Raw genomic sequence first — 27378 nt, forward strand, 5'->3', positions numbered from 1 at the left:
TCTTACTGAAATCACTCACGCGATTCTTCTTCCGTTAACTGATGGAAGAATGGCATCAAAATGTCATCGTGGTACCTCTCTGCATGTACTGTCGTCTCAAAAGTAATAGACCCAATTATTCGTCATGCACTAACAGCACACCAAACACCAATCTTCCTATCATAATGAGTGGCTTCATAAACACCATCAGGATTTTCTGGACACCAGAACTAGAGTTATGACTGTTATCATGACCATTAAGATGAAATCAGAACTTTTACATACGAAAATACGCTGTTGCAATGATAAATGTCTCACCATGTTAACAGCTGGGATTCAGACTGGCGACTGATGCTTGCCAGGTCGAATACACGCAGGCTGCTTGCAAGATCAAGAACTATGCGCGCGTCTCCCATACTGCAACTTTTGAATCGGAGAGTAAAACGCCGCTTTTACGGTCTTATTTTATAGGAGAGACCCTGTATTTGTGGTTAAGTGTAAGTGAGGGGTGTGAACCCTTAACTTCGCCACATACAAAGACATAAAATAATTAAAAATCAGTTAGTTTAGTGGGACGTAAAACCAGTAACATTATTATTATTATTAGTATTATTATTATTATTATTATTATTATTATTATTATTATTATTATTATTATTATTATTATTATTATTATTACCTTATTTTTGTGGTAGGTAGAGGTGAAAGAAGGTGCGGGTGTGAACGGGTCTCAAACTACGAAATTAAAGTTAATGTAAAATTTAACAAGGTTATATTCTCTTTCCAAAATTCGGAAATAACACGAAAGACAGGTACGGAGTGGGAAGGCAATAAAAATACAATTACAATATTTGCAGGATTTGGGCTTCGAGCCCCTGCCTCACACTTCTTGAGCAATTAGCCCAGTTTTACCCCAAACACAAGTTTCAACAGAGGGGCAGAAATCCCCATTCATGCCTAGGAGCACTTGCTCCAAATTACACAGTAAGGCCTCCTTGAGGCGCGCAGAAAACAAAATTTTCGAGAAAGAGCAACTTGCTCTCAAAATTCAGGCCTGTCAAAGGCCACACCTAATTCCACTTTCAAGCTGTCCTCTAAGGACATATACACAGGGGTAAAATACCCAACCTACTGAGGTCTATTAAATGAGAAGAAGGTTAATTACATGACCTCTAAAATAACAATTTGAGAGGAGGCGATCTGCACTCCTAATGCATTTGTTTTAAAACCTAATCTGGCTCTAGGCCACTAATGCAAGGGCTAATCCCATACTACAGAGGTGACTTTAGAAAAGAACAATTTACTTTACATTAAGGAAGAATCGGTTGTGAGAAATAAGTTCACCTCAAAACAAAATGAGTGGGAGCTCGAGAGGGTTAAGCACTCTCTATCCCAATATGTAGCCTTAAAAGATAATAGATGCTAAGAGTAGTTACATTTTAGGAAAAGGTTACATGGTAGAAACGCTTCGGACCCGCCCCGAGAGTTAAACTGCTGAGCTAGCAAGAAAAGAAGATATTAAAAGGCCATTACCTTGGTGTAGAACTGTTCCCCGAAGAAAGAGGCGCTTCCCGCCCCCTGCTATGTACTTTACACACTGAAAGATGGTACTGAAGTGGCGCAGAGACCCTAAAATCAGCAGTTTATATACTCTCGCGGAAAGTTCGAGGCGTTTCAGGAAGGAAAACACCCGTCCACAATCATTTTATTGGTCGATAAAGAAAACCCCTACACAATATGAAGAAGAAACACATTATTGGTGGAAAATTAATTAAAGAAATTCGGGATTGGCTAGATTCAAAACAAGGGGAAAGAAAGGGTTAATACTGCCAACTTAAACAATGACTGAAAGAAATTTAGCAAAGAACAAACTTTTGAAATTAAATTTTCTCAACAAAAACAGTTCTTTCACTTCGCACTAGGGTGCACCGTTGTAGTTCTTCAATAGTGTCCTCTAGAAGAGAAAGTTCAAACTTCTTACTACAAGCAAAACAAAATACATCGAAAACAACACAGTTCAGAAACTTCAAAATTTCCAAGTAGTGGCATCTTCAGGGTAACTTGAAAATTAACACATAAGACAAAGTTCAGACTTCTCCCAGTAGGGGAGTTTCAACTGGCGCAAAGTTTAAATAAGCAGCGTGGAGGTGTACCGCCCGGTACAATTATTATTATTATTATGTAAGTGTCTCAAAAACATGCTATCGTCCAGCTATGTGGCTCAAATTCATGGCTCCGGAAACCACTGACTGCTGAAAGCTAACTGTGCGCACGCAAGACCGAGTCTCCCTCATTTTTACCCCCCTGTGGGTGGGGGTGGTAGTATAACACCCACGGTATCCCCTGCCTGTCGTAAGAGGCGACTAAAAGGGTCCCCAGGGGCTCTGAACTTTGGAGCGTGGGTTGGCGACCACGGGGCCCTTAGCGGAGTCCTGGCATTGCTTCCACTTACTTGTGTCAGGCTCCTCACTTCCATCTATCCTATCCGACCTCCCTTGGTCAACTCTTGTTCTTTTCCGACCCCGACGCTATTAGGTTTGCGAGGGCTAGGGAGTCTTTCATTTTCACTCCCTTCGTGGCCCTTGTCTTCCTTTGGCCGATATCTTCATTTTTCGAAGTTTCGGATCCCTTCCTTTTTTCCCTCTGATTAGTGTTATATAGAGGATGGTTGCCTAGTTGTACTTCCTCTTAAAACAATAATCACCACCACCACCACCTCCCTCATTTTTACAAATTCGTACATCAGTGCGCCGTGTGAACTCACAAGACAGCATAGTGTACCGCGAACGAAAATAGTAGTGATCCACTGGTCTGACTATAGGCGGGCAAAGATCTCGCACGCGTGCTAGTCAGCTGCACATTTCCCCATCCTAGTCGATTTCCCCTCGTACATCGCTGTAGTTGAGTGGTATCTCCCAGCCATCCCGCTCTGTTAGTGTGTTCTCTCTCTATGTCTTCTTTCCCCAGAGTTTTCTATCTCTATCGTGTTTACACTTCTTCTACCAGTCTTTCGTCATTTAGTACTATATTAACCCCTAATATTAAAAGAAACGTTTTGACGGATGGTGCTGGAGGGAGGAGCATTGAACGTGTCACTGCACGGAATTGCCACATTCCTGCATTCCTTTCTTCTTTCCTTCGCTTCCGGTTCAATTGTTCGTTCAGACTGCTGCGTTCAGTTGTATGTAACTCAGATGTGAGAGGTTTGACAACTCGAAGCAACACGAGCCGGCCAGCAGGCTTATTTCCATGGCAACCGCAGTGGGTCCACACTCGTTTCCATGGCAACTATACCAGCTACTCCCTTTTCTCCACCCAGGCAGGCAGTAAAGGGACCTTCCTATAAGAACTGTGAGAACGCATCTTTCAATATTACAACTGGATTGTCAATAGGAACGGTACTAGTGGTGTTAATTCACTTGTACTATAAAAGGGTAGTTCAATGCACCCACATAAATCACATCGAGTTGCAAAAATGCTCTTTGTATGAATGCGTGCGGGGTATTTTAATATTATCTCGAACAACCGACTATAACACTGGATTGTAAACCTCGTCATCATACTTTATAATTACTCGGCAAAAAAACTTTATACAGCAGATAACTCCATAGGGAAAGAGAGCCTCCCGCACGCATACATCTTCCCTGCTTTTATCATCAGAGAACACGCGAATGACCGAGCCTAAAGAAAAGGCCATCGACTTCGCTACACTCAATCATACTTTCCAGTTACAAAATTGAATACAGTCTTTAATGTAATGACTGAGAACACACGGATGAGGTGATGGTGATTACTGTTTTCCAATTGCTATACTCTCTTTTTTAAAAGCAATGAGAGGGCTTCTTAGATCAGGTGGCAACGGTCTGCTCAGTTTACCTGCAAGGAAGTATAGGGTGACCGAAAACTTCTTTAACATTTGACGAGGCACACAAGATTGGCATAACATGGGGTTTTATTAACACCAAAATAAAGTACACAAAATGAACAACAGACGGCGCTAGATGGCAACAATTCAGGTGTTAATGGCCGCACATGCTTGACATGACATGGGGTTTTATTGACACCAACAACGAGTGCACAAACAGGCCAACAGATGGCGGTGGACAGCAACACGTCAGGTACAAATGGCCACACATGCTTGACATGGCATGGGGTTTCATTGACACCAACAACGAGTGCACAAACAGGGCAACAGATGGCGGTGGACGCCAATACGTCAGGTACAAATGGCCAGACATGCTTGACATAACATGGGGTTTTATTGACACCAACAACGAGTGCACAAACGGGCCAACAGATGGCGGTGGACAACAACACCTCAGGTACAAATGGCAGCACATGTTTGACATGATATGAGGTGTTATTGACACCAACAACGAGTGCTCAAACAGGCCAACAGATGGCGGTGGACAACAACACGTCAGGTACAAATGGCCACACATGCCTGACGTGACGTGGGGTTTTATTGACACCAACAACGAATGCACAAACAGGCTAACAGATGGCGGTGGACGCCAATACGTCAGGTACAAATGGCCAGACATGCTTGACATGACATGGGGTTTTCTTGACACCAACAACGAGTGCACAAACGGGCCAACAGATGGCGGTGGACAACAACACCTCAGGTACAAATGGCAGCACATGTTTGACATGATATGAGGTGTTATTAACACCAATAACGAGTGCTCAAACAGGCCAACAGATGGCGGTGGACAACAACACGTCAGGTACAAATGGCCACACATGCCTGACGTGACGTGGGGTTTTATTGACACCAACAACGAATGCACAAACAGGCTAACAGATGGCGGGGGACGCCAATACGTCAGGTACAAATGGCCAGACATGCTTGACATGACATGGGGTTTTATTGACACCAACAACGAGTGCACAAACGGGCCAACAGATGGCGGTGGACAACAACACCTCAGGTATAAATGGCAGCACATGTTTGACATGATATGAGGTGTTATTGACACGAACAACGAGTGCTCAAACAGGCCAACAGATGGCGGTGGACAACAACACGTCAGGTACAAATGGCCACACATGCTTGACATGGCATGGGGTTTTATTGACACCAACAACGAGTGCACAAACAGGGCAACAGATGGCGGTGGACAACAACACGTCGGGCATAAATGACCACACATGCTTGACGTGACATGGGGTTTTATTGACACCAACAACGAGTGCATAAACGGGCCAACAGATGGCGGTGGACAACAACACGTCAGGCATAAATGACCACACATGCTTGACGTGATATGGAGTTTTATTTACACCAACAACCAAGGTACGAAGTTTATGCAGGATGGCACTCCACCCCATACTGCTGCACATGTGAAAGATTTCTTGCGCACATCCTTTGGTGAGGATTGTGTGCTGAGCCGTCACTTCCGTCATGCTGCACCTCCCCGGTCCCCCGACCTCAATCCGTGTGATTACTTGTTTGTGGGGTTACCTGAATTCGCACGTTTATTTTTACCGCGATCGTCCGACCTCATTAAGGATATTGAAAGACAACATCCGACGGCAATTTCTCACTATACCTACGGATAGAATGTACAGTGCTGTTCACAACATTGTGCCTCGATTGCAGGTATTGTTGATGAGTGACAGCCGACATGCTGAGCATATGTTATAAAGAACGTCATCTTTGCCATACCTCGATTTATATACTAATTATTGTTTGTGTAACTTATGAAGCGCCATCTGTAGGTCACTTTGTGTGCTTTATTTTGATATCCATAAAACCCCATGTCATGCCAATCACGTGTGTCAGTCATTACCCCTCTACCTCTAATATTTCGTGAAGTATTGCCTCGTCAAATGTTAACGAACTTTTGAATCACCCTGTGTATTCGATTCACCTTCACGAAGCTAATATCTGGACTCCGTCGAAAAATAGATCCACTGTGTGAAAGAGGAAAATGGAGACGGGGATACAATAATGACTTGTTCTCCGTCTACAAAAATCTACCCACCGACGGAATAGTACAATCGCCAAGGCTGTGGTTGGCTCGGTAAGAGCTTGATGATGATGACGATGACGATGATGATGATGATAGTTGTTTAAAGGGCCTAACATCTAGGTCATCGGCCCCTAATGGTACGAAATGTAATGATAAATAAAAAGTTCAAAATCATCCACTGACCAGAATAAAAAAATGTGATGAAGAGTGAATGGGTGGCTATGAATTTAAAACAATCAGTGAATCCGACCCTGAAACTATCATAAACAATAGTATTACTGACCAAGGTGTTGCTTCTAAAGCACAATCCTGAATAGAGGATGCTTGTTGCCTGAAGGGGTCCAAAATACATGTCAACGGCCCCTCACAATGGAACCTATCGCTAGTAAAGTAGAAGCATGGTATTTGTCATGGTGCGGTACTAATCGAAAGTAGCGTAGACTTAGGGTGTTCTACACATTATGGTATTACTCACAATTATTGTACGTTGTACAGGTAACGCAGACCTACGGTGTTTCTCATATGATGGCGCCACTCACAGGCAACGCCCAGACCCGTGGTGTTTCTCACAATGATACTAATCACGGGTATTGGAAACTCACAGCGAACCACTCTCTGCTGCTACTAATCACAAGTAGTTTCATGGTTCTAATACAATCATCCCTTTGTCTCCCCTTTTGGTCGCCTCTTACGACAAACAGGGTATACCGTGGGTGTATTCTTCGTCTGTGTCCCACACCCACAGGGGTACGGTACTAACTACAGGGTACGTACTACTGAGATTCCAAAGAAGATAGTAATCTGAAACCTTGATGGACAAAGAAGACAAGGTCGACCCAGAACCAGATGGCCATACAACATGCATCATAATCATTATAAAAAATAAAGCCATTGTAAACAGTGCTGACGCACTGATACGCTTATTATTATTATTATTATTATTATTATTATTATTATTATTATTATTATTATTATTATTATTATTATTATTATTATTAGAAACAGTCTATATCAGCACACATTAAAATATTGTAATTCAAACCCGGTTTTCGGAATCCATCATCAGTGAGCAATCAAAAGTCAAATATTAAAATCCGCATAATTGTGTCTACACAACGGTTTTGCAATGTGATTTACATAAATAATAGCGATCTAAACTACTACTAAAATTTATGCAACTCGCCTACATAACTGTAGAGTGCTAGATGATAATAGCGATCTGAACTATCAGAACTCCTAAAATTTATGCAACTCGCCTTCATAACTGTCGAGCGCTAGATGATACTAGCAATCTGAACTATCAGAACCCCTACAATTTATGCAACTCACCTACAGAACTGTCGAACAGGTAGATGATACTAGCGATCTGAACTATCAGAACTCCTAAAATTTATGCAACTCGTTTACATAACTGTCGAGCGCTAGATGATACTTTCGCCTTGTTCAAATACGTTTGCATTCTATCCTAAAAATGATTTCCTTAATAATAACAATACTAATAATAATAATAATATCATTTAGACTTTCACGGCAGGTGTAACTATTCATGATGTATATTTTGGGTTATGCCGCGTAATGAACTATGTAAACATTCTCAACGCATGTCAAAAGGAACCTTGCCTCTCTTCATCAGGAGAAAACGAACAATAAAACAAGACACACCAAAGGTTGCTAAGAAAACGCAACAAAGAACTTAAAATGGTGCTCTAAGATGTAATAGGGACGCTATTTTAGCCCCATGCTAGGACAATGAATGGCAACATTAAAGCATCAATTTCTAACGCTCCTGATATTAGGTAGCCATGATTCACTGAGGTTGTAGCCTGTATCACGGTTGAAATTATCTGGGTGTTTACGTATTTCAACCGCCTCCCTGATGATTGTGGGGTGATATGGTTTTATACGGGCAAGAACATCCACTATGTAGAACATGATATCATGATCAGGTGATAAGGCATGACTAGTAACAGCTGATTTATCAGGTTGGTTGAGTCTGATACACCTGGTATGTTCTTTCATACAAGTACTCATCGTTCCCGAAATCTGCCCAATATAAACCTTGCCACAAGTACAGGGAGCTCTGTAGATACCTGGTTGTAATTTAGGCAAACTGTCCTTAGTTGGTCGCAGGAGTTGCCTAATCTTAACTGAAGTTCCAAATAGAGTTTGTACATGGTAGCTATGTAAGATTTCAGCAATACATCCATCGCGTTATGTATGTAAAGTAGGTAAGCAGTATCTATTTTGTTAACAGAGGTCCGATTTCATGCGTCGGTTTCAGAACCGTAGAGGTCAAAGCTCTGCTGTAACCGTTGCTCTCAAAGGTAGCTCTCAAGATGTTAATTTCCTCTCGTAGAGCTGACACTTCACAAATCCTGCTGACCCTGGTAGTCAGAGTTGTAAGGATACCATGTTTCTGGGCAGGGTGATGGAGAGAATCTGCGTGGAGATATCTATTGGTGCGTGTGGCCTTACGATAAACGCTGTGTCCTAAAGATAGTATACATCCTCTTTCTTGGTGACGAGAACATCTAAAAATGGTATTTTTCCGTCATATTCCATTTCCATGGTGAAACTAACGGAAGGGTGCTGGGGATTAAGGTGATCTAGGAAATGACCAAGATTTTCTTCACATTCCGTCCAAACAACGAACGTATCATCCACATACCGCCACCAGATAAAATAAAACCCAAAATATGCATCATGAATAAAAATAATATTAGTTTTACGTCACATTAACTGCTTCTCTTGCGGATAGTAGCGTGATATGTTATGACAAGAACTGTATTAAGACAATAATTGCAAACATACAGCCGCCCAGGTAGCGAAATTAATCTAACGTGATTAAAATTTCCTGCTCTGCCGGGAATCGAGCACGGAGTCAGATAAATCTAAGAGCAGTTCACCGATCATTTTGCCAAGAAGCCTTCAATAGGAGAATGATATCCAAATTTTCATATCACGTGTACTTATGGTTTCTGTTTAAACCTGGAAGTATATTAACAAGACTCATAAATTAACTGACCTTGAAACACTATGACTGGAGCATTTTACTCCTTACCGCTATCCTCCACTTTTCAAACATGACAGGCCGAGCGAGTGGCTGCGTGATTTGGGTCGTGTATGTATTAGCTTGCATTCTGGAAATAGTGGGTTCGAACCCCGCTGTCGACAGCCCTGAAGATGGTTTTCCGTGGTTTTCCATTTTCAGACCAGGCAGATGCTGGAGCTGTACCTTAATTAAGGTCATGGTCATTTTCTTCCCACTCCTAGGCCTTTCCTATCCCAAGACATATCTGTGTCCGTTTGACGTAAGAAAAATTCTGAAAAAGGAATAAAACAACATGATGAAGAAGAATATCTCTCAGACATTCCTTCCTTACATTCCACCCTTCTCATTTTGAATTATGTTTGCGTGCCAGCAGTGTACAAGTACTGACTGTGTCAGCGTAAAGTTGTCAAAACTAGCATTGTAATATTTCTTCTGTTGATCACAGGTTAATCGCGACGTCTGCGGTGCATCTTTTCCCCAGACGGTCCACTGGAGACGTCATTATGTTGGTGTCTTCTAGTCACCATGCACGACCGCGAAATATCGAGTGAGTATAAGGTCTTTTATAATTATGCATTTTTATTTGTGTAAGTAAGTATGCTTGTGTTTTTCTAGTCGATTACGTATTTAAAATATTTTGATTCTCATTACTATACGTACAAATTTTCTTCATGTGCCCTTTTTCTTAAAGGATGAATCCTTAAATGCGTAATACTTATAGCTTTTAAATATGTTGGGTTTTCATTCCAAAATTAATATATTATTATCAGTAAAATGCTTGTCAAAATAAATATTCGTTATTTATTTGGACCAGTCAAAACGTTAAGAGTTTTGAAAATTTTACGTACTAGTATGAGCAAAGCTGTGCGATTATTGTGCCTACAGCCGCACTTCAACCTTAGAGATGTCCTTGCTCACGAATTCTCTGAGGTAAACGACAATTTAATTGTTTTAAATTAACCGTTTAAAGTTTAACCTTCACCCCAGCTGATTAGCAAGAAAAATCCTAAAATAAAATATTGTTCGTTTTAATACACTAGAGACACCTAGCGAGTAATCACGAAGGTAGAAGTAAATGAATACTTGTAAAGCCGTAAAGCATATATAACAAGTAAATTCTCCTTTGCACATTATGCAATGCTGTTAATTTAAGGGCTAACATGAAACTAACACAACATTCAGCAACATATGCCATGTTACATAACATTGCTCAATTGAAGGGTTTATTTTCAAAGTGACGCATCCTCAAGAAATAACATTTTTCAGAAAACACGATTTTTAATAAATGGATTACTTTCTCATTGATTTATTTCAACTTTCCTCAACTGCAGGTTGCCCTGAGGATAAAGTATATAAAAAGACAATATGAATATTAAAAGTAATTGTGAGTCGGTTAGCACTGTATTCTGTTGCATTAAAAAGTTTGGGAGGTATGGTTCTTCAGGATTTGGACGGAGTATTTCAACGCAATCACTGCAATTTTTTGTTAATGCCTTATTCAGGTTAAATGATTTCCAAAACTGGACGAAAAAAGACCGGAGTTGTATTGCCAACCATTAATCGTATGACTTCGATATCATCCAGCCGGTATTCTTGTTGATTAGAATGGGATGGTTGGTTCATATGTTGTTTTATTTTTCCTCATGTACCTCATTGGGTTGTGTTTCAGATGTCTCAAATATGATCGTCGGAACTATGATAAAGCCTTTTCGGTGGTCTTTGAAGGCTATCATGTCAATTCGACGGGTGCTGCTTGTATTACAGAGACCATGACCCTCCTCGAAGACTCTAAAGCCTGAGTTCTTTAATGCTTGAGCGATGGCAGATCGTATTTCATGGTGCCTAGTATTTCGTAAAGCTTCTCCATGCGAGTATTAACCGAGCATGTGAGCATGAGTTTCTACCTCGTTGTGGCATCGCCGACAACAGTTAGTGTCCAAAGTCCTGCCTGGAATAGCTCGTACAGCCGCTACATTGCCTGTCGTTTTCAAGGCATCGCGCCATTTGCTGCAAGATAATCCCTGAAGGCGACTAACTCACTGATTGGCTGGAGGATGTTGACGAAAAAGAATAACTCCGTTCCCTATCTGTGGGAGATCGCTTTACGTCGGCCCGACACAGATAGGTATTACGGCGACGATGGGATAAGAAAGGGATAGGAGAGGAAGGAAGCTACCGTGGTCTTAATTAGGGTACAGCCCCAGCATTTATCTGGTGTGAAAATGGGAAACCACGGAAAACCATCTCCAGGGCTGCCGAGAGTGGGTCACCCGGAGATTTTGACCTCAATTCCAAAGTGAAAGAACTATTGTGTGGGAGGTAGTTTGGAACACGGCAGGATATTAACAATGCAGTGATAAATTCACACATGGTGATGCGAATGGTATCCGACGTCTCCTGCATCGTTGCATCGTGTTGTGGACAATCTAGGGCTACTCTGAGGCCTTGCTGTAAATTTTACTGTAAACCAATTCGCTATTATTCATACATTCGACAGCACCTTCCTCTCCCAACTCCCATCTGTGTATTTCTCTTTGTCTCGCACCAATAAACATTCGCCATGACTTATGCCCCCATCCTCGTGTATTCACTGTTCTTGAAACTTTAGTGACATAGCCGAAGTCCTACGAGAAGACAACATGTAAGAAATCAGCTATCTATTTCCCCTACAAGGTCTTGAAATGAACCCTTGAATTACGCACATAAGCAACAGGAAAGTGATATAGTCGATACAGCTTGTACTGTAGAGCCACCACTGTCATGGTCAGTAATACAAGCGGTTCATCACTGAAACTCTCTGGTTTCGTAGGGTTCCGACTTCGCTTTAGGAGTAGGTTTCTGCACGAATCTCCTATGAGCCAGATGTTAAGTTTTACCGTGCCCAAAATATATTAAGTTAGATGAATATATGCCTAGCTTTCTCAATACGGCTCTTAATTTCATCCACAGAATCCCAATTAACAAGCTTATATCCAAATACTACCAAATCCAAAAAAAGAATGAAAATTGAGATGATGATAGAAGACATGCGTTGGTAGGAAGCTCCATTATATGAAAGAAAAAGAACCGTGCCAATTCTGTTCAACTGTATCCTGGAGAAAAATATAACGTGGAACAAAATTTAAAGAATAAAAATTTTCACCTATAATTTTGGGTAGAAAAACAAGGGTGTTGAAATTATTTACGTGGGATTTGCAGACAATTTTATTATACATTCAGAGAGCCTGACAGATGCAAAAACGCAAAGCAATCTCTTGGAAAAAATATCCAATAAATCAGGTGTGAGAATCTCTGTAGGAAAACCCAAATATATTAATAATATTATTATTTTCTCTACGTCCCCCTAACTACTTTCACGGCTTTCGGAGTCACTGAGTCCCGCAGGAGTTCCTTCATGTGCCAATAAATCTATCGACACGATGCTGACAAACTTGAGCGCCTTAAAATAAAACCGGACTGAGCCAGGATCGAACCTGCCAAGTTGAGGGTCAGCAGGCCAGTGCCTCAACCACCTGAGCCACTCAACCCGGTCCACATTTATTACAAACATAAAAAAATACTCCAAAAATTTTGACAACTCCTATTTTTCGAGTAGAAAAAGTTAAGAAATCTAAATACCTGCGAGAAGTAATTCAAGAAACTGGTTTATAAAAATATTCTGTAACAGAAAGGTTACACAAGATGGTAAGAGCGTTTGGCATCAATAATAATTTTTACAACAAGAAAGGCGTGTCTAAATATCATAAGATACTACAATACAGTAGTGAAACAAGAATGTCCTTACGCAAGTGAATGTCCAGTTTTGAAGTATAGTTTACATAATCTGGAAGTACTAGAAAGAAGAATCATGAGGAAACTGTTAGGACCAATAAAATCAACAAAACAATGGAAAATACGAAGTAATAAGTAGATATACCAGAACATGTAAAACATAACAGAAACAATAAGGAAAAGGATATTGCTATTTTTTCTGGACATATCTATCGAATGGATGATTACAGATTAACAAAACAGATATTCAAATACCTTTGAATTCCTCGCCACGGTTTTCTACATTGTGTACGGATTTCTACGTAAATTAATGTACACGTGGTGAGTGAGATTTCATTAAATAACATACCTCTTAGCGATATTGAAGAAACGCCTTTGGGAGGACCCCACACGTTCATTCCCGTGTAAGGTACGAGGTGTGGAGTTGTGATGAAAACGGCAGGCCACCTTGCCTACTGCCCGACCACAATCGATTTGGGGAGTTTTCGTTACAATGACAAGTCCCCTTTCCTACTTCCGGATACATTCCAGTTGAGGAGCTTTCATTAAAACGGCAGGCACCTTCCTTACTGCAAATTAAAACTGAGTTACGCTCTTATCATTATAATCCCCTCTTCCTAATGCCAGTCAGCTTACTGCCAGTCACACTCGAGTTGGTGAGTTTCGATTATAATACCAGGCCACATTGCCTAATGCCAGTTACATTTTAAATGGGTAAATTTGTTTATAATGGCGGGCACCCTTGCCTACTGCCAGACCCAATCCAGTAGCGGAGATTTGAACAAAATTGCATACTCCCTTGCAGTCTGCTAGTCAAACCGAGAAGGGAATTATTAAACTGGTAATGCCAGTAATGCCGGTTACACAGGAGTCAGACAAGGACCCCACTCCTACTGCAAGTCAAATTAGATGCGGGGAAACTTGATTACAACGGGAGGCGCCCTCCTGCTGAGTCATTATCAATTTGTAAAATAATAATAATTAAGACACACTCCTTCTAGATCGCTACAAATCGACTACAATGAATATACATTGATATACGAAAGTAAATGCATGTTTCCAATATAACAGACATTCATTTACAGATTAAATGCTGCTTAACGGTAAGTCATATCGACAAACGGTTTCCGGCGTCAGACGTACTTTTATCTATTTTGCTAGTTGCTTTACGTCGCGCCGACACAGATAGGTCTTATGGCGACGATGGGACAGGGAAGGGCAGGGAGTAGCAAGGAAGCGGCCGTGGCCTTAATTAAGGTACAGCATTTGCCTGGTGTGAAAATGGGAAACCACGGAAAACCATTTTCAGGGCTGCCGACAGTGGGGTTCGAACCTACTATCATCCGAATACTGGATACTAGCGGCACTTAAGCGACTGCAGCTATCGAGCTCGGTCGTCCTTTTATCGTTTTACATATGTGGTCCTTAAACATTTCCACGTATCTCCCAAAATTTATGGGTTTGATTGAGTCAGAAATTTTGAATGGGGTGAAATTTGGGTAGGTGTTTAACACTTTATATTATTTTTCGCGTACTTATCAAATTTGGCCCGCATATGGCCATTGGTCGCTTCAATGTGGGTGCCAAATTTGATGGCTCTGTCTTTCCTTTAAGTGTGTCAAACTATGAAATATACGTGTAAAAATCACAGCATTTACGTACAATCTAGAAATACAGTCAAATCTAACGTATAAGGGAGACAGAAAGGCAAAACGTCGTAGATTGTTCCATCCGTTTTGTGATACGACTCACCGATTAGCCACCAAATACCTCGAAAGGAAGGTCTGCACCGCCATTAAAATTGCCTCCATATTTCGAAATTGTTCGGGGGTAAAAAGTGAAAAATGTAAACATCTTAGAAATTTTCCGTCGGTTACAGGTAAAAGTTATAATTTCGCCAAATTTTAATTTTCTAGCTTGTCTGGCTGATTGTGCCGCCATCTTGATTTGGTGAGAAGGGGGGTAAAAATGAGGAATTTCCTGAAAGTTTTTAAGCCCACGAAACCTATCGGTTATTGTTTTGGATAAATATATACGATTGCGTTCTTATGCTGAACCCAACATTTGAAGCCCCCCAGCGTGCCCCCACCCTCAGAGAATTTTCGATTTTTCTAGGGATCATGAGGTCATCAGCCTCTCTGGTACCAAGTTGTAAGTTGTAAGTGCCTGGAAGTACCTCATTAATTAATGTCTGTTTCCTTTTTTTACCTTTATATATCACTCCAAACCGACTTGCTTTTATATACATCTATATCACTGAAATAATAATAATAATAATAATAATAATAACAGATCGTATTTTTACGAATAAAACACACACCGAGCTGGACAGCTGCAGTCACTTAAGTGCGGCCAGTATCCAGTAATTGGCAGGAAATGGGTTCGAGCCCCGCTGTCGGCAGCCCTGAAGATGGTTTTCCGTGGTTTCTCATTTTTACACCAGGTAAATTCTGGGGCTGTACCTTAATTAAGACCACGGCCGCTTCCTTCCACTTCCTAGGCCTTTCCTATCCTATCGTCGCCGTAAGATATATCTGGGCCGGTGCGACGTAAAGCAAGTAGTAAAAAAACACACACAAACAGAAAAGTCTATTTAACCATGAATGACCTCACTTAACTTATTGTTGCCTGTTTATTAGTCTGTGTCCTCTTCACACAGCAGGTAGTCTGGCTCGTTGGTACCTTTCGGAAATAACCTTCTCAATTATTCTTATCTTAGTCCTCATCGCATTGACTTAACTGAAACAGCTGACTTATAGCCAACCTCTCAACCCTTTCAGTTCTCACGTTAAGGGCTGAGCTTGCAAAACCTACTCCAAAGGTTAACCAACAGCATGTCCATCCATCCGAAATGCCCATCAACAAATTTGAATATGACATGCAGTATTTTACAGTCAGCGCTGGAACTACAGTAATACCAATGTCGCAATGAATTATCTCAAGGACAGGCGTTGACGCAACCTCAGCGAATGAATCTACCTGATTTAGTGTCACGAAAACTGTCTGAAAATAAATTACTTTGAAGAGACACTCATTTTAAGTATTCCTGTTCACACTGTAGTTGTTTGCTTGCAAGCAGCATGTTCAAGATAATACTCAGATACTCGCAGGTTTTGATGAGACACACACGTACTGTGTTTGAAGACATTTGTTTATCTCGGTTTTAATATATAAATAGGAGCGAACAATTTCGGTGTAAAATGAACTTTTACAGCCTAAAAGAAAAGAATGGTAAGGAATTAACATTCTCTGTATGTCAATTTAAACAGCCACGATTAACTTCTTACCCTTTGGGTATATCGCAGGGTAATTAATCCTCAGGGTACGTATGTAAGATATACTTGTTGAGTTAGTTTGGTATATCTTAACGGCATGGGATTCGGTATATTTCGTATGTAAAATAATTGTCTGAGAAACGATACAAGTGTGCAGTTTCCAGAAATTGATAAAAGAAAGCGTTTCTAACAGAAACTAAAGAAATGCAAAGATGATGACTGCTACATCTTTTGAAAGAACATCTTCAGATTAATATAAAATGTATATATGTTTTAATGTAAGCCTTGTCCGTAATTGTGAATTAATTCGTTATGAAATAATTAATACTGCTACCAGTCACAATTTGTATTAATTTGTATTCCGCAATGCGTTTCAGGACTTATACTGAAACGTGTTGTGGAACGAATCCTCAGATTACTTGACCATTAAAAGAATATTGTAATCACAGATTTGTTTATATGCAAAGTCCGGAATTTTAGGCAGTAATAGATTAGTATGCAAACATGTAGCAGCGGGTAACAAAAATAGTCTACCCTACACAACTGTTATGTTATGAGTCTTGCATACACTTTAGGGGTACGGGCCACCAGAACCCCTAGAATGTATGTTACTCTTGCTACATAATGGAAGAATGCTAACCTATTACTGCCAAAATATCCGAAATCTTGTCATGTGGACTATTTTTTAACTCGGACTCGTGCTCCATGAAGAATAATTAATCTACACCTTTCTACTTTGAAGAATTTTAATGCTCCTATTATTTATTCGTAATAGGTTGTTCTGCGTTTGGGCAGGTCCAATCATGACTGTGATCCAATCATATCATCATAAGAAAAATTAATTGATGTGGTTTCCCGTTGCCTTGCCATGTTTTGTCATTCACCACCCACTCTTAATAGAGGCAACAGTCGTTACGACTGATATCTGCTTCCAATTTGGATACAGATATCTTTCACTCAATTACCCCGAGCACTGGGCTGCCTGTTCCGCCATCAACACTGTACTGAAGCCCTTCTCCTCTGCCATATGAACCGATGAGGTCTTCACTCGTAACTCTGAGCTACAGATGCTACAGATGCTACACACCGAGTCAGTGTGCTCTGGGACTCAGATGGGCAGAGTCGCCACTCCCTTAGTAGTGCTAACCATTAATATTTACTGGATTCCTTAAAATGAACAAATTTAAAATTCATAAGAGCTCGAATTTCCCGTCTAGAAAACCAATAATAATGACCCAGAGGACTCGTCGTTCTGACCATATGACACCTCGTAATACTGCAGGCCTTAGGGCGGAGCAGCGGTCGCTTGGTAAACCATGGCCCTTCGGGGCTGTTGCGCCATGGTGTTTTATTTCAGGAGCTTCATTCTTTTAAACTTCTAATGACTATAGTGTTCTGTACTTCAAACAAAACCAAAACTTAAAACACACTATTGCTACACCGTTTTAATGTTTTACTGCTAAAATTTCCAGTCATAAGCGCTGTCATTCTACTCCGTTTTCTACGGCAGCTTTAAAACAAATATTTTATTAAAACTTTCAATTAATCCTTTTCTAGCTTAAAACATGCTTAGCTCTTTGCCTTGCATAATGTGCAAAGTTCTTATCAGGTTCCAGAGAAAGTCAAGAAGAAAGCAGGCAGTATATGGATGGCAGAAGGGAAACGACAATACCGAGAAAGGATGAAGAAGTTTGAGAGGTCAAAAAGATTAAAACATTTCCACATGGTCCTAGGATGCTCTAATCGAATGAATGAATCCCCGGTTTTCAGTTAAGTACTTTTGACTTACTTGAGCTTTTACATGAGAAGAAAGAAATTTTACATTTTAGGAAATTCACTCTTACATAGTTAAAGATTGGAACCTTCCTCTCGAGTCAGCTTGCGGAGCAAACTACAGAGTCAGAAACTGGTGGCCATTACATCTGATGTTCTGCCTGAAGAAGAATGAGGCCCCCGCCTCCTCCTTTAACACACACACTCAGTAACACGACGATCCATAAGAGTAGTTAGCTCGAAAAGGCGTCAGATTTTATGCCCGAGAGGAAGGTGAGGGATGGCTCTGGACTAAATCCGGACACATCCTCTCATTTTTATTGGACAGCCACAAGGTTACAAGAAGCCTATGATTGGCCCTGAAATAAATACACGAATTTTCCTATTGGTTGAATTTCGTAGTCGGTGGGAAGAGCTAGAAGTGTTGCAACCTTAGAAATATCAAAACAAGGGATAATAGATTCAGTTTAGAAAATCAATAAATACAAAATTTCTTTAAATTTTGAGATATTCCACTTTGCACCAGAGTGCATGACATCAGTTCTTTAGTAGAGACATCTTGGAGAAAAGTCCAAACTTCTTGAAATAGTTGTTGCAACCTGTGATACACCAAAACAAAAACAACAAAAAAGAAATACAGTCAGTTTAGGAAACCATAAAATAACACATTACACTATCACTTTAGTAGAGACATCTGATGATGATCGTTCTTCAAGGCACTTCATTGAAATGCACGGGCTTGAGGTGTACCTCCCGGTACAGAATGAATGAATGAATGAATGAATGATTCAATGAATGCATTATTAATAATAATAATAATAATAATAATAATAATAATAATAATAATAATAATAATAATAATAATAATAATAATTTATGTTTCAGGGTCGTCGTCTGCCACAGTGTCTATCCCAGGCTCCAACAGTCAGCAAGGGCTCGTGGCAGTATCATCACGAGCAGCATTGTAAGTACTAAAGTAGACTACAAAAACCAACATATAGTCTCTTGGGCATGTAGTTCCTTAACGTTAATACAACTGCCTTCAAAATAATCCCCTTGAACGACTTTGATATTCTTTGTAAAGCACCACTGACAGTCACCATTTGCAACCTCCCGTAATGCTGCATGAGTTGTTGCTTTTCCCTTATATTACACCCTTCCGGGCCTCGAATGGATGACCCACGCATAAGAATGCCTTCCCGCTTTTGATTAATTCATAGCGTCCCTTGGGGGGTGGAGTCATCTTTTGAGCGCGACTCTTAGCTTGGGTGACGCTGTTGTATTCACATGTGTTTGCAATCTGTTAAATCTGGACATCCGGTGACCTCATTTCTTCCCCTGAATAAATTATTACATATTTTTAGTCTGGGAAACGCAGAAAATTCAGCTCTATTCATTGGTGTGTCTCACATAATTTTCCTATGTCTGGATCAAAATATCATCCCATTTTTACACGCCAAAATCCGACGTTGGCACCCGTAACACGTGCATAAAAAACCGGAAGTTCCTTATGTTAGTTTGGAACTCTGGGAAGCTAAGCCACACCTCGGGGCGTATCTGACTACTCCAGCATCGCGTCCTCTTCTAGCTCTCTCTGCAAGTTGAGAGGGTATTTTCGCGGGGGCTTGGCTCCCGCTCTGTCTTCCCTTTGTTTTCCAGGCGCTCTTTCGCGGGTTCCATTGTGGCCGGACGCCGCTCGATCCCCATCGCCCATACTGCTACCAATGACGCGACCTTTAGGAGTGATTTTAATGAGGTATAAAGGCACCTATAATTCCAATGAGCTGTACAGGACACTGTACGGTTTCAATATGTTGTTGCAAAGTAATATCTTTTAAGGTGTTTTCTTCATTGGAAGGACTATAATTTGCAAAGGGTAAGTCGGGTATCTCAGTGAAAAGTTGCAGCAAAAACTCCGTTCTATATTGTAGTAACTTTCGTACACCATGATGACGACAGAGAAAAATACGTTCCCAATTTCTTTCCTTGCGCTGTCGAAAGAATACTAGAAAATTTGGGGGTATAGTCCTTAAGATCGCCTGTCAGTTATGCAGAACAATCTGCATCGGTGTAAATGAACCAACTGTAGGAACCCATGATAAGAAATCGTCAGCAGCGAGTAGGTGCTCCGTCCTGCCGAGATATCATGTGAAGCCTTATACTTTACGAAACCTAGAAATGCAGCCAATATTGAACACAACTTCACAAATGATAAATACAGCTTGACACAAATGAACATAAAATAAATTATAAAAGGGAAAAGTGGACGAAACAAGGAATATTATCCCGGACTCGAAACCTCCGACAGTAGTTCAGAATCTACGAAACGGCTAATTTGATACGGGAAACACAAAGTGTATTTTCATTATTTACACCAACCTTATGTGAGGAGACAGCACCAGAAGAAGGAGGAGAAGAAAAAATCTCCCGTTTCATTCTTAGATCGTCATACCAACTTAGAAAAGATACAGACTTTCACTGGAATTCAGCTTGTCAAAAATCTTTTGAATTAGTCAAAGAAAAATTAGTTTCAGCTCAGGTACTAGCAACCTTCCTAATGTGGAGAACCAACTCTACCGTATTACTGCCTTCCACTCTGAAACATATCCTGCCAAAGATCTGTCTTTTCCCGCTCATCCGCTATTAAGTAATACACGTACCTCACCAGTGTGGGCAACCATAGTTTTCATTTTAACCTCGACAACATTTATCCATGTTTATAACCCCCAGAAAGAGGTTGTCGCAGAATTTTCGACTCCGAAAAGCAGGGCCACTTACGCATGAAATTTGAATATCTAAAAGCTTTGGAACTACAAGTATATTACGTGAATGAATTCTAATGATCCATTCCGTTTCATTTGTACGACTAGCTCCATTTAGGCAGTAAGAGTTCAGACCATTCATTGCTCGAAAACGTGCATCCACGTTCATCGAAACTGTCGGCGGTATTTCAACAAATGTTTAATTAATCTACCAATTCATTTTTGTTTGATTTTTGTTATTTATTTTGAATACAATGAATCCATTACTGTTCATTATCCATGAACTGATGAGCTATGTGACGGTGGGATGGCGACTCCGGTCTCGAAAGCCCAGAATAACGGCCGAGAGGATGCGCCGTGCTGACCACAAGGCTCTCGTAATCTGCAGGCCTTCGGTCTGAGCAGCGGTCACTGGGAAGGCCAGGTCCTTTCAAGGGCGTTAAGTGCCGTGGGGTTCAGTTTGATTTGGTTGTTGGTAAACAAAGAGGAGAGATGAACAAACTCTTCTTTAATTTATTACTATTCTTAATGGAAAAAAGAGGCAATTTATAACTGTGTTGATTATTTTATCTTAAGGGGAGTGTAAAATGTCGTATTGGTAAAAAAAGTGTCGACTTTTAGTCTTTTATGGAAATGTATTATTTAGAGTCTCCTCTTTAATTTGATGTATGTTTCTTTGAGCGACTGCAAGTATTTATATATTTAAAAAAACATGTTACTGCAGAAGCCATTTTTGCAGATTTCGTGAACATTTCTTCAGTTAAGACAAGATATCTCGAGAATGCTCTAGAAGGCGGTAATTTATGTTGATTTATAGTAGACATTCTGCTGCATAAGTTGGCTACATTGGTTGCTATATCACTTGCTATTTGTTTATGTGGTAAAAAAACATGGTTTTGTAAGTGGCATTACACTTTCATCCACTAAGCAACCCTGACGTTGCACCGTCTGACTTTCACCTATTCGGACCATTGAAGGAATTCCTAAAAGGACAACGCGTCGGTTCAGACGAATCCAATGCACTTTGTGAAACGAAGTTCGATGAACGAGGGATATTCAATTCGGTGCCACGATCGGAGAAATGTTTCGAGTGTCTTCATACATATGTTGATGAAAAAAGGTAAATCCTGCATTTTTGTACATAACTAGGCCATCTTTGTTCTGTTGGAAAGGATCTGTAGTAAGCTACGGGTCTGCACTACTGCCATCACACTGTAGAGTGAGTTTAAATCGCCCATTGAGGGCCAAGTCAATGATGGCTGCAGTGCCAGACCTGTAGCTCAGATCCTTTCCAACAGAACAAAGATGGCCTAGGCCACCATAGCTCAATTGGTAGAGCAACCGATACGGAATCGAGAGGTTGTGGGTTCAGATTCCACTGGTGTCCAGCTGGCCATTTTTCTTCTGTACTTAACATCTCTTCAACACGTACTAAATGTACGTAACACGACCTAATAGGTTGAAAGTCTGTTTCGAATACCTCTTCTCAGTTCAGCAACTGTAGCTATAATTTACATGCAGATGATCTACTAATATATTATCACTATAAAGCTGTTGATATCGAGTTTGGAATTCATCAGATGAATTCTATTTTAAATCCGATTATCTCTTATTCTAATGAGAACTGTTTATTAATTCATCGTAAAAAGACACAAGCTATTATAATATGGCAAAAAGGCAGCTAAATATCCTGAACAAAAAGTTATTGCCTAGTTATATTTTTTGAAATTTTCACGAACTTTCTAGATCTTGGACCAGCTGATTTTCATGTCCTTTCATTTATTTAAGCATCTTCAAGTCCTTCAATTCCCTATTTTTGATAACACGTTTAATGTTAGCTAATAACTTCGAATTTAATTAGCTTGTTATTTTATGCATGTTAAGTATTCAGCCCGAAGGTTGGTTTGAAACATCAAAACCTCTGCCATCAGCTGTCATAGATGGCCTAGGAGTCACAGAAGAGGTATACTATACACGTATTAAAAGAAGAGTTTTGACAGATAAGGATAAAGAGAGGAGCCTTGCACGTGCTATTGCACGATGTTGCCACATTCCTGTATTCCTTTCTCCTTCCCTTCGCTTCCCGCCCACTTGTTCGTTCGTTCAGACCTCTGAGTTCCGTTGCACGTAATTTAGAAGTGAAAGGTTTGACAACTCCAAGCAACCCGAGTCGGCCAGTAGGATTATCTCCATAGCAACCTCAGTAGGTCCGCCCACGTTTCCATGGCAACCATACCCGTTACTCCCTTCTCCTCACCCAGTAAGGTAGTAAACGGATCTCCCTGCAAAACTGTCACAACGCATCTTTCAGTATTACGACTATGGAGAAGTGAAGACATTTTCCATTGCTTTCCTCACCAAACCAGAAGTTGCTATTATATATCAGCCTGCCGAGCTTAGTGATATGCAGGCACCAATAAAGATTGTGAGCGGTATTTTCACACCAGGACTGCCAGCATAAGGAATGCCATTAGTTCTTTAAAATTTGTTTTTCGTCGCAGCGACACAGATATATTTTATGGCGACGATGGAATAAGAAATGCCTAGGAGAGGGAAGGAAGCGGCCGTGGTCTGAATTAAGGTACAACCTGGTGTGAAAATGGGAAACCACGGAAAACTATCTTCAAGGCTGCCTACAGTGAGGTTTGAACTCACTATCTCCCGGATGCAATCGCACGCCCAACTCACTAGCATCGCTCATACCTCAGGATGATAATGAGAGAGAGGTCAGTGAAAGAAAATAAATTTGCAGTTGCCGATACCAAAAGACATAGCGCACTGTAAACAGTAGGTCTCGCCAGCAAAGCCTTTTCATTGTAAATTTAATTTTAAAGTTTTATAAGGAGTTTGATTAGAATGGTAGGTGTTCTAAACACGATTGAACTACCTTCAAGTATAAGTTACTAAATAATTAACTATTTATGGAGTTGATCAAAAGAGTTACGTACTGAACAAACCTTTAAATAAGACGAAACATACTGTACATGCTTAAATAAATAATTATTAAAAATAAACTGGAAGTCGTAGAAAGAAACATCATGAGAAAAATCGCAGGTACAATGAAAACAGCAGAACAATGGAAATTAAGTAATAAGGAAGTATACCAGAACACAGAAAATATAACATAAGCAATAAGAAGAAGAAGGAGATTGCTATTTCTTATACATGACTATAGAATGGATATTTTCTTTTATTATTTGCTTTACGTCGCACCGACACAGATAGGTCTTATGGCGACGATGGGATGGGAGAGGCCTAGGAGTGGGAAGGGAGTAGCCATGGCATTAATTAAGGTACAGCCCCAGCATTTGCCTGATGTGAAAATAGGAAACCACGGAAAACCATTTTCAGGGCTGCCAACAGTGGGGTTCGAACCCACTATCTCCCGGATGCAAGCTCACAGCCGCACACCCCTTACCGCACGGCCAACTCGCCCGGTATAGAATGGATAACAGACTGATAAAACAGATATTGAAGTACCTTTGGAAGAAAGAGTTAACGACGAACTTGATAAAAGTAGTCAAGAAAGATATACGAATAAATGGAATAATAGAAGGCGAAACTGTATAGAGAGGGAGAGACTAAAAAATAAAATTTTGAGAATGGAAGGATTCCAAGGAATAATGGAAAGGAAACCCGGTCCAAAGTGGTCTGAGGAGAGAACAATAAAGCATAGCGCAATGATGAAGGAATAAGGGAAGAAAATGGAAGAGGTAACAACAAAGAAGGATGAATTGAAATTGCCATGTGGACCACAGCAGGCCTCGTTGTGAAGACTAACAATAATAGACTGTAATTATATTCACTTTTATTTAAGGGGAGTATCGAACGCCTTTCCTGGTAATGTTAAATTAAACAGATCTGCATCCCAGTTTCTCTAAAACTATTCAACATAACAAAATTAAATTTTGGTAGGTTATAGATTCATACGTAATACATTTACTGATCTATTTTATTGGTTCTATCTATATTATAAAACAAGACATGGATTCTTAAAGTCAAGTCCTTAAATTTTTAAATGAACTTATCTTTAACAGTTTTACGTTCACACTATGTATGGTATCTCTAAAATTGTAGATCCATACAAAAAGAACAATGGTGTTAAGTGGAGGTACAATTTTCAGAGCTATAGCTTAATTCGTTTCTGACAAAATGGGAACTATTTGCAAAAAAAGAAGTTTAATTTCTCAGAAATCACACTTGAAAGTGTAATGCCACTTACAAAACGTGGATGCAATCATGCTTTTTCCCACATAAACAAATAGCAAGTGATATAGCAACCAATGTAGCCAACTTATGCAGCAGAATGTCTACTATAAATCAGCATAAATTACCACCTTCTAGAGCAAATCATTCTCGAGATATCTTGCCTTAACTGAACAAATGTCCACGAAATCTGCAGAAATGGCTTCTGCAGTAACATGTTTTTTTGAATTTATAAATACTTGCAGTCGTTCAAAATCAAAGAAATACATAAAATTAAAGAGGAGACTCTATATAATACATTTCCATAAAATACTAAAAGTCGACTTTTTTACCAATACCACATTTTACACTCCCCTTAAGATAAAATAATCAACACAGTTTAAAATTGCCTCCTTTTTCCATTAAGAATACTAATAAATTAAAGAAGAGTTTGTTCATCTCTCCTCTTCGCTTACCAACAACCAAATCAAACCGAACCCCACGGCACTTAACGCCCTTGAAAGGACCTGGCCTTCCCAGTGACCGCTGCTCAGCCCGAAGGCCTGCAGATTACGAGAGCCGTGTGGTCAGCACGACGCATCCTCTCGGCCGTTATTCTGGGCTTTCGAGACCGGCGTCGCCATCTCACCGTCACATCGCTCCTCAATTCTAATCACGTAGGCTGAGTGGACCTTGAACCAGCCCTCAGGTCGAGAAAAACTCTGTGACCTGGCTGGGAATCAAACCCGGAGCCTCCGGGCGAGAGGCAGGCACGCTATCCCTACACCACGGGGCCACTCCGTTTCGTTTACTCCTGAAAAATAAGTAAAAATACATTTTTCATCTAACATTTAAAGAAATAGTTAATCTAAAAAGGTTACGAATATCCTCCGTGTTTGTATCATATTTGGTGCTCAAAATACCAAGAAATCTGCTCACTAAGTAGTGATTATCATATTTGGTGCTCAAAATACCAAGAAATCTGCTCACTAAGTAGTGATTACTACTCATAAATCACCCTGAATGCAGCCTAGACTGCGAGATATAAAGTGTAATGAAAAGTAGCAAGCCACTCAACCCAGGTCTAAAACAATAACATCAACAACAACAGCAACAAGATAGCAAGATCATAAATTGGAACGGAACACGTGCTGATAAGGTAGATTATATTTAAAATTCTTATCAAGATGCTAGGGAAATAAATTAATTTTGTAGATAGACTTACGATGGTGGGAGAAGAATCTTTAAAATTTCAGTGTAGCGTCGTAGTTAAAGTCAAGTAGTTCGCAAGTGTTAAATCGTCTGTGTTCGCTCCTCGTGCTTGAGAATTAAGTTGGAGATTCCACGGAAATAAGTCGATTAGTTCATGCACCGAGTTCGATATGCTTCTTGCAAAAGGTGAGAACTTTTCGTACTTCATTATCAGATCTGGTCTTCAGTGTATCTTGGTACGGTAATAACTGAATACTCTACCTTTTTATTTGTGTACAGCAATTGTCTGACTACTATGTCCTTGATAATAGAGGTTCATTAACATAAAGTAAAAGTTAGTTGTATTTGTAGAAATACTCGGAGTCCTAATTTCAATACCTGTACAGTTAGGCATTAAAGTATTCCATGAAAATGAATTAATTAGGTTTACGTACTTACTTATTTACTTACTTAATTACGGTACTTACTTACCTACCGGTCCTCCATCCAGAATTGAAATACGTGGACTGAACGGGAAATGAAGCCAGGACCTCAATTTAAGAGACGAGCATTCTACCTATACACCATGGGGCTGACTCATTTAAGTAGAATCTGTTCTAAATATATTTTTAGATTTCTCTCTTTCCACAGTATCCTCTCCTCACATTTTAATTCTTTTTGAATCTTTCTTGACCTCATGCATTCAGCTTGTTGTTGAATATTTCTCACAAATGTACTTAAATATCTGTTTTGTCAATCTGTTTTTCATATTCTATACATATGTCAAAAAATAGCATCTCTTTTTTTTGTTTCTGTTATGTTTTCTTTGTTCTGGTATATTTCCTTATTATTTCTTAATTTGAATTGTTCTGGGCTTTTTCTTTTTCGTTGGAGTTAAGATTTTCTTCATGATTCTCATTTCTAGTACTTCAAGTTTATCTATAATTCAAAAGTAGACATTCACTTGCATAAAAATATTCTGGTTTCACCAATGTAATGTAATGATTTATTTTAAGTTATTTAGATAAGCATTCCTTGTTTTAAAAATTCTTAGTGATGCCAAGCGCTCTTTCCATCTTGGGTAAGGCTTTTTCTACAGAATATTTTTCTAAACCATTTTTTTGAATTATTTATCCCAGGTATTTAAACTGCTGAACCGCGGTGTAAGGGCAGTGTGCCTGACTCTTACCCGGAGGCCCTGGGTTTCATTCCCGGCCAGGACAGAGATTTTTACCTGGACCTGAGGGCTGGTTCGAGGTCCACTCAGCCTACGTGATTAGAATTGAGGAGCTATCTGACGGTGAGATGGCGGCCCCGGTCTAGAAAGCCAAGAATAACGGCCGAGAGGATTCACCGCATTGACCACACGACACCTCGTAATCTGCAGGCCTTCGGGCTGAGCAGCGGTCGCT

The 27378-nt window shown here is 40.1% G+C and overlaps 1 protein-coding gene across 2 annotated transcripts in view; it reads left to right on the top strand.

The window, feature by feature from the left end:
* The first annotated feature begins 15902 nt into the window (after positions 1 to 15902).
* The window catches only part of Nep5 (Neprilysin 5), a 100593-nt gene continuing 89117 nt past the window's right edge, over positions 15903 to 27378 (top strand). The window contains exons 1-2 of one of the 2 annotated variants that reach the window (XM_067155969.2): positions 15903 to 16011; positions 18714 to 18792. In XM_067155969.2, coding sequence (XP_067012070.1) covers positions 15981 to 16011; positions 18714 to 18792 — 110 coding nt within the window. In that variant the 5' untranslated portion in view covers positions 15903 to 15980. Of the gene's footprint in view, positions 16012 to 18713; positions 18793 to 26043; positions 26174 to 27378 lie in introns of those variants that run through there. The other variant, XM_067155970.2, reaches the window with a different exon arrangement.

Source organism: Anabrus simplex, chromosome 11, assembly GCF_040414725.1.
Source record: "Anabrus simplex isolate iqAnaSimp1 chromosome 11, ASM4041472v1, whole genome shotgun sequence".
NCBI lineage: Eukaryota > Metazoa > Arthropoda > Insecta > Orthoptera > Tettigoniidae > Anabrus > Anabrus simplex.